Source organism: Idiotropiscis lumnitzeri, chromosome 19, assembly GCF_059441095.1.
Source record: "Idiotropiscis lumnitzeri isolate Australia: NSW breed Sydney's pygmy pipehorse chromosome 19, RoL_Ilum_1.0, whole genome shotgun sequence".
In the NCBI taxonomy this organism is placed as follows: Eukaryota; Metazoa; Chordata; class Actinopteri; order Syngnathiformes; family Syngnathidae; genus Idiotropiscis; species Idiotropiscis lumnitzeri.
In genome coordinates this window covers 9034151-9042934 of record NC_142409.1, presented here as the reverse complement: position 1 = coordinate 9042934, position 8784 = coordinate 9034151, and the positions used below count along the sequence as shown (strand labels likewise).

Below are 8784 nucleotides of genomic sequence, written 5' to 3'. Positions count from 1 at the left end.
AAAACAAGGCCCTCTTGCATTTTAGGTGATCACATTCCCTCTAGGGAAAAAGAACCCGGCTGAGTCAGCAGGCAACATGAGTCACACGCCTGGGAAATAACAGATAGCCACATGTTCTCATCAGAGGTCAGGCTAATTTAATAATGGCCTCGGGGAATAAGTTTTCAACGGGTTTGAAACCAAACAGAAGCTCGTCGACGTCAAATGCACATCGCAGAGCTCTTGGCATGTGCACCTTGCAGACGAGAAACCAACTGCAAATGCAGTAGAACCGCCAAAGTCAAACTGCCAATATGGTACAGTTCAAGTTTCACCACAATTTGATGGGGAAATGTGCCTCGGAAGTCAAAACAAAACCATCATTATGTGGGACATTAGGAAATCTTTTTTTTTTTTTAATCTGCCCATTTCTGAAAATATTTCTTGTTGCTGGATGAACTATTATGTAACAGTTTGCTAATGCGCCGTGTATGGACTGCTGCATCCATGAGTTCAAATGGGCTCTCATTCCATAAGTAGAAGCAAGCAAATGACCAACACACATGGACAAGGAAACACCCAAGTTATGACCGGAACGTGGACACTCGCCGGCGAAATAGTAAGCAAGAGGCCAGCGAGCGACGAGGAAAAGCAGAATAGCCGAATGGCGGCTGCAATGCCCCACGCTCACTGGTGAGCGCCATCCTATTATGACGACAACACTTGCCGGCAAGACTACCATAGCCAGGCCGCAAAGCCACTGCCCCTGGTTGTCATGGTAACAAAAGCGGTCAAGTGTGGTCTAATTGTTCATCCTATTTTTAAGACACCTGAGGAGTATTTTTTGAAATGGTGGAATAAATGCATAATATGTCTCCTTTAGTACGCCCATAAAATTGATGATCATTTTTTTTCTCTCATGTCAACAATTTGATATGAACATATCAGAGGGGGGAGAAAAAAGTTCACCGTACCACATTGGTTTAGTTTCACGTACGAATATTAAGACATTAGTTACATGACTGGCACTCTTCCAACGACTGGCACGACGATACAAAAAAAAAAAAAAAAATCATCCGATGACGGCACAGACATTCTTTGACTTGCACAACCAAGCAAACACTGTAAACCAGGGGTTCTCAAACTTTTGGGGTGCAGGGACCCCTTATCGGGGGAGAAAAGTTTCAGACGAGGCTGCGAACAGAGAGGAGCCAGTTTTTCTTTTGACTTTGGAAATGTGATTTTCAATTGGTTGTGGGAGTGGCAAAATGAAAAAAATATATATTGCAGGTTGTCATGAATAGCAAACTGTGAATAGGCAGTGTTCACGAAATGGTTTAGTGTCGTTTTATTGGCCAATATATGCAGTTCTTTTTTTTTTTACAAATTATGATCCCCAAGTTAGGGCTCGCGAATGTGTCGGGGATCCAGGGACCCGCAGTTTGAGAACCACTGCTGTAAACAACAAAGACTAGGACGGAGATCAATCTCTCATTTGATGGGTGAGTCGAGGATCTCCTGGTAATCCTGCCGGACGGCCCTGCTCACCCGGTACAGTTTAAGCCCGGTGAGGGAGAAAACGCTTATCATGATGAGCAGACCGCCGACCACGTCGTACACCGACGGGATCATCCTCAGCACGATGAGCTGCAGGAACATGGCCACCACGATTTCCAGGTGCTGCACGGTGCTCACTAAGGCCGGGTGGAACCTGTTGAGGGCGTAGTAGACGCCCAGGAACGCCACCGTGGAGCAGATGCAGATCCCGATCAGATAGCTCCAAGTCTCGCCATCCAGGGGAATGATGGGCTCCTGCATGATGAACATCGTGGACGCGCCCCAAACCGTGCCCGTCCAGCCGAAGGTGAAGAGCGCCGTCCACATGCTCACACGCTCCTTGATAGCTCTGTAGACGATCATGGAGAGGGCGGCGGTCAGGCCGGCCATCACTGTCATCGTGTAGCCGAAAGCCTCTTTCCAAAAACCCAGCCTGGACTTCTCCTCGTCCGCCACGTTGGGCACCATGACCAGGCACAGGCCGAACACGCTGCCCACCACCGTGACCACGTCCGTGTACGCCAGACGCTCGTCCAGCAAGAGAAATGCCAGCACGGCGCTGAAGACGGTGGTGGAGGCGCGCCACATGATGGTGCCGTTGCTGGGCGGCACGATGGCGAAGGAAGTATAGGCGCACGTGATGGAGATGACGTTGCACACGCCGTAGAAGAAGAGACGCAGTCGGTAGCCTTTGGGTCCGAAGGGAGCCTCGTGGTGGTAGAAGACCACCAGGATGGAGAGCACTTGGATCACCGAGCGGATGAAGAGCAACTCCAGGGAGGGCACCTTGGAGCGGTCCGCCGCCAGACGGGTGATCAAGGCCACGCAACCGTGAGCGAGCGCCGCCCCAAAAAGGGCCATCCAGGTCACCCTGGAGGCCAGCACGTTGGCTTCGCCGAAGCTGGCCAACTGGCCGCCCACCCCCTTGTCCCTTGGGGCACCGGGCGGCTTGGCCTGGGTCTCCATGGTTCCGAAGAAAGTCCTCCCACCTTTGCTCTCGGTCACCAGCCTCTTCCCCACGTTGGCTTCGGCGAACGCGCCAAAGTCTTCAAAGGAGGGAGCATCATCGTAGCCCTCGTCGCCCGGCTGGGGGAAGTGAGTGTCGTACTTCACCGTCACCGCATTCGGGTGAATCTTGACCCGCTTTTTGGAACCGTACGGCAGCGAGGGTGACGACATATCCATCTTTCTTCAAGAATCCAAATTTAAACCTAAAGAGAAATCGTGGGAAGTGATTAGGACAGCACACTCGTTAAAGGGCAGTTAACGCCAGAATTTACTCCATTTTATTCCGGCAACCGACAGCACAAAATAAATCATCTGAATCCAGACACATTCTTAAGTAGATGTATCTGGATCCAGATGATTTTATTTTGTGCAACCAGATGATTAAATAAAGTTTATTAAATTCAACCAAAAAAAAATTCTGCATCGTGCGAGGGCAGGAACATACACTCAATCAACCAATTAATCGAGATCTTTTGGCTCAGCATCTTTTTCACTATGACAGACCAATTGAGTACGCAGCACCACTGCAGCCACCGCACCGGTCCGCCTGTTTATGTCACACTCCATTCTTCCCTCAATAATGAAAAAGATTCCAAAATACTTGAAGTCCTCCACATGGGGAAGCCTGACCAGGATTTTCAGTTTGTCTTTTGCTAATTTGCATAATCTAAACCCTGTCTAATGCAAAAATGTTGCTTTTGGCGACATCTTGTGGATAAGGACGTATGATGACGTTGCGTCCCTTCATCATCCCATAGAAAAATATTTGCGTTCCAAGCTATCGCTTAATTGATTTTTAGTTTTGTGTTACAAGCCAACCTTTTTTGTTATTAGCATGAAAAAGTGAAAAATATTGGAGCAACTAATGCACCTTATTCACTGGATGTCACTCACTAGGACACGCCCCTTAAAGGCACACGTCCAACACATAAATACCATAGGATAAACTGTCATTACTCTTCATAAGACCAAGATATTTTAATTACATTTGCAATTATGCTTAATTATGTTTCTCACCGGTACTTACAGCTTCACCTAATTAGAACAAGTCAAGAGCTCTATTTGCATATTTCTTCACTTGTGTTCTTTGTGTGCAATGTTGCCCACACACCAAAAAATAGCACAGCAGCTGACATACTTTCAAAATTATGTAAAGCGCATGTGTCAAACTCAACCAGATCCGCCCCGCCATCATTTGTCATGGCCCACTCAATGCAAATTTAGTGTCTAGATCATTTTTTCCTCCTGAAGCGATTTGTCCTTCTCATTTTGGCACAAATGTCCACCCAATTTCATTTTAAACCGTGAAAGTGTCGGTGGGTATTTTTTTCCCCCAAGCTTTCCAAGGCTGCCTTTTTCATGACAAATCCTCCAAAAGATCACCAAACTTTGCTATGCTTCCACCCACATTCCTAAATGAGCATCTCTCAGATTATCACTGAAAATCAGACAGACTTGATTGCGTAATTTTTAATTTGAGTGAGTCACGTGGTCATAATATTGTGGTGGTGTTGTATACAGTAAATGCCATGCAGCCAGCAAGTAGTGTGAGCCTGATTCATTGTGATTGGGGGTTGACATTACATAAGAGCAGCACACACACGTACACACAAATGTGGGCCGCTCAGAGCATGGCCCCACAATGAGATCAAAAAGGTTGAAAGGGTAAAAAGCTAATGAGAGCCCCGCCCCCACCTCTTTCGTTTTCTTATGACATTATTAATAATCCTTCTGTTTCTTTCAGAGAGTCATGACCACCAGGGGGCGGCAGGCACAAGCCATTATTCACTTCACCATACTGTTCAGTTGAGCTTGCGCGTTAATAGAAGGCTCGTTGGCAATTATTGATTGCTCGTAATAGTCAGAATTATTTTTTTTTCTTTAAAAAGCGTTTTTAATTGTTTTAATGTAGCATAAGCACATTCCAATCACTAAAATGACAGCACGGTGGGTTTACGATAGGAACAAAAAGGATGCATGGCTTTCTATAGGAGGAGTCAGGAATCAATTAAAAACATGTTCTTCACACACAATTATTATCTTAATTATTCGTATTTTGAATTTGTATTTTTAGGGTAGTAGAAAGGGGGAATAAATAAATGCTTTACCTTGTAGTCTTTAGACTGCTCCGGGTGTCATAAAAGAAGATTTGGTGACATTTCTCTCCACAGCCATTTCTCCATCTTCAACCCCTCCGACGAGTCGAGTGGAACGCGCGTCTGAAGAGGGGGGGGGCGGTGGCGGGTGCGCGCTCTCGACGCTCCTCTTCCTCCTAAACGTGGCGCTCTTCAGGGACGATGAAGATGATGAGGATGAAGCTGAGGGTCTGCTGCTGGTGATGCTGAAGATGAGGATGGAGGAGGGGGGAGGGCCTGGGGGGCGGGTGGTAGTCCCTCCTCTTCCTCTTTTGGGGCTTTTTCATGACGAAATTATAGCCTGCTTACAGGAGAATTTTCTTAATTACCCAGGGGGTCTTCCTCAACTGCAGATGGGGAAGGCCTGAGTGAGATGTTTCCAATTGAAAGTGCAATAAAACAATGAAAATAAAAATGATTATTTTAGATAGACTGCTAAACATAATACTGCTGTTTTGGTTAGCAATTTCATTCAATATATACCTCGGTAGGTGTTGCTGTTTTGGTTAGCAACAGACTCATCCATTAACTATTTAAAGAAATCATGTGGGGATGATTTTTCACAATTTGAAACAGTTCCCAGGTGTCCTAGAAACATGTCTCACGTTTCCAAAAGAAGCGAAACATCAGCCTCACAGGACTGCGAATAACATCACGAGAAAGCCTAAATGGAGGCCCAGGAGCTCATGTTAAACTGACTCATTCAATTTTGAACGTGGCGTCACATTTTGAAATGATTGCGATAATCCTCTCGACTCCACTCATTAGAGACAATTACAACAAATCTTATGGGATCAGATTTCGGTTCAGCAGTGAAGTCACCTCAAGGGGCTGCTTTAACTATTACCGACTTAAAGCATTGAGAAAGGCAGCGATTCATCAGCGTGAAAGCACGGGTGAAAACATTTATCAAAGGATATTGACAGGCTGACGTGTAGCGACAGCTCCCGTGATGAAAGGCCGGCCGTAAATTCATAGGCGGTGAGGTTGAAAGAACTAAAATTAGAAAATAAATTCCAAATGCACTCCTGCAGAATAAAGTGGGTGTGAGGGAGGGCATCAAAAAGCCATTAGCAGAAATATATGAAGCAGTCCGAGCTCAGTTAATTAGTTTGACCTACAGCCGGCTGATAAGCGCGACTTGTGATACAATAAAAAGATACGAGGGCAACACGGAGCACTCTTACCATTCTTTCATTTTAGATAAATATTCTCAAATGTGATGTACACAGTTCGGAATGCGACTGACGGTTGCTACGACAGAAAACATCGTGCGAGTTTTAGGCGAACGACTGATAGAGAGCACCCCGCTTAGACTTTGATACTATGAATCATACATGGAGGGTGAAGTCAGCACTTTCTAAATGGGGCCTTTTTAAATATGCATGAAGGGAGGAGGATTCCAGCAATTCCCCTGTAAAGATTTTATTTCATGTTTATAAATATCCTGGCATAAATGTGCAAAGAAAGGGAGCATGAAAATGGAAGTCTGAAGCTAATACTTGTATGCTAATGCAACGAATATTGAGCAGATTAGTAAATATAAGTAAAATAAAGTAAAAGTACTCACCCTCAAAGATGCGGGTTACTTACGTAACTGTTTGGTAAAATGCATATTTGTAATTGATTTTTCATGAATAGTATTGAACATGTACTGCTTTTTCATTTTGCTTATCACATTTCCCCAACCTTCTATGGTGGCATCACAAAAAAAAAAAAAAGAAAAGAACGACACAAAAAGTCTAAACACAAAGGGATAAGAAAGGAGAAAATTGTATTTTTTTGGGGGGGGGGCCCCCAAGAGTTTTAATTTAAAGCCACATCACCACGCCTAACTGCTCAAAATAATTTTCAGGAAATTCACGCCTTTCGAGTCAATCGTAAAAACGGCAAGAACACTTTGTACCCTCTGAAATCTCACATTGAATTATTGTGTTTGTTGGCTCGCACTCGCGCCGTTTCATCGACCCATTACTCAGCTCCAACGCGAGTGTATTTCACTCAAGACATTCAATCTGACGTTCATTACTTTTCTCAATGGCGCGAGAAAAAAAAAACACACACACACACACGCGCACACAAAACAATTAAAGTGAGCACCACATAAAAACCAACACAACAAAAGTATATGACATACTACAGGAGGCGTTCAACGCGCTCAAACACAATTCAAGGTAAAGCACAACCACCTCTCCCTATTGCCAGCATCTCCCTCTGCTACTTTGTTACCAGATGAAGCCGGTCAGCTTTGGCATACAACGCACTTTGTGTGTGTGTGTGTGTGTATTTGCTCTTGTCTTTCTATCTTCATGTGGCGCAACCAGATGGACCACATCAGAGGAAGCAAAGAAGACGACGACGCGAGGGGGAAAGTGAAGGATGGCTGAAAATGATACGTTCCAGTGGATGTGATTAGTTACTGCAAACGGTACATGAGGAAGGCTGCGTAGCTGAATTTTGCCAATCGATCGTGCAGCATTTTCTCTCGTATTGATTAGCGGGAGAGGGTGGGCACTTCTTGGTGAATATGCAGAGAAATGAAAAAGGCTTTAATGAATTAAATTCTTCAATCTTTCAACAGGAATGGCTGGGAATTTGGAATGGCGCTTATTATTGAGTTTTAAAATGAGGAGAAAAATTCATTCTACTCATTCTTCATGCTCTTATCGTGTGTGGTGTCCTCGAGATGAGCGACATAGCAAACCATATCGAGGTTATTTTAACCAACAAACCAACAAATAGCCAGAATGAAAACTGAGGAGGAAATGACTATTGATTAAGCTGAACATTTATGATTGTAGGAAGTGCTGCCCCCTAGAGGAGATGGAAAGCATTGACCTTAAGAATGCTTGCTTTGTTTCTGTCTGTTTTCCTAGTGAGTTTTTTTTCCCCTCTATTCCCCAAAAAAAAAACACACTCAACATGGCCTCATTATGGAGGATTGCACTGACTCACTGATGAAGTGGCGACGCAAAGTGCTTGTTTCTGACTCAGTTCCTCTTTGTATTACAACCTGAGCACCACTGAACCGCTTGCTTTTATTTATTTATTTATTTTTTGCAGCCCCTAATTGGCCGTCTCTTGGGCGACGTTTAATGGGGGCAAGGGGGGGGGTCCGTGGAGGTGGGGGTGCAGCTTCATGCAAGCAAGCAGCTGCCAACAGGGACGGCCTGGCACACTCCACACAAGCCCAAAACGCGACATCTGGGACACGGTTGTAGCGAGCGCAAGAGCGGCACGGTACATTCTGGTAATCGGGTCACGTAGATTTGTTTTATTCTGTGTTTCGCCCCAGAGCGTTTTTGTGTTTGGGTGTTGTGACGAAGGAAGTGAGAGGACATGAAGGGCGACATTGATAGCTAAGGCCAAATTTCGCATGAGTCACACTCAGTGATGACGTGAGTGTTGATAGTTTAGGTAAGCGCAGCATGTCGGGTTGTAGCTGAATCTTTCTCCTTCAAATCAAAGCATGGACACAGAATGCTTTTTTTTTTCATGTAGAGGTAGATAGAGTACTCCACCAGGCGACAATATAATATAGACAGACACTAATACACAAAGAAGAGTTTCACAACTACAGGTACTCCACAAGCTGCAATAAGTATTTTTTTAAGATGACATGCTTTGGCTTTTACACGATTTTCCTAAATTTGGTGTAAAAGCATTTCTTCTTCCCCACCATCCTTTTGTGTTCTGCAAAAAGACGAAACCAACTGAAGTGCAGCTGACTCACCGCGTCAGATTTAATGTGCTGAATCCCAGGCTGAGAATAAAGCATCTTTTATTAAGTCCCATTCCTCAAAGGATCAATTATTGTTCTGTCTGCATTGGTTCGTCTTACCTGCACTGTTTTACGTTTTTATGCGCAAACTAATTCCCTGGAACAACATCTGATGTATCACATCTCTGTATCGTATAACCGCCATGATGCGCGTTTGTGTTTGTGTCTCGTACAGACGACATTAAAGTCATTTTATTATTGAATCACGAGGCAAGATAAAATACACGAGGCTGCCGTGTTCGCATTGAATAGAGCAAAGGGAGATAAGAGCCTGTGACGGCCTGGCTGAGAGCAAGCATGTGTTTGCATGCATCTGTGCGGAGG

The 8784-nt window shown here is 44.7% G+C and overlaps 1 protein-coding gene across 1 annotated transcript; it reads right to left on the bottom strand.

Annotated features, from left to right (window-relative positions):
- Positions 1-1347: 1347 nt before the first annotated feature.
- On the bottom strand, positions 1348-4924 carry slc35g2b (solute carrier family 35 member G2b). The gene is made up of 2 exons (XM_088282589.1): positions 4653-4924; positions 1348-2747 (listed from the first exon to the last, which is right to left on the bottom strand). Exon 2 carries the CDS (start codon positions 2719-2721, stop codon positions 1471-1473), a length of 1251 nt encoding a protein of 416 aa, XP_088138715.1. The 5' UTR covers positions 2722-2747; positions 4653-4924; the 3' UTR covers positions 1348-1470.
- Positions 4925-8784: the final 3860 nt, after the last annotated feature.

Bases quoted from the DNA above. Each gene is read 5' to 3' on its own strand.
- slc35g2b (XM_088282589.1), bottom strand. From the start codon at position 2,721: ATGGATATGTCGTCACCCTCGCTGCCGTACGGTTCCAAAAAGCGGGTC.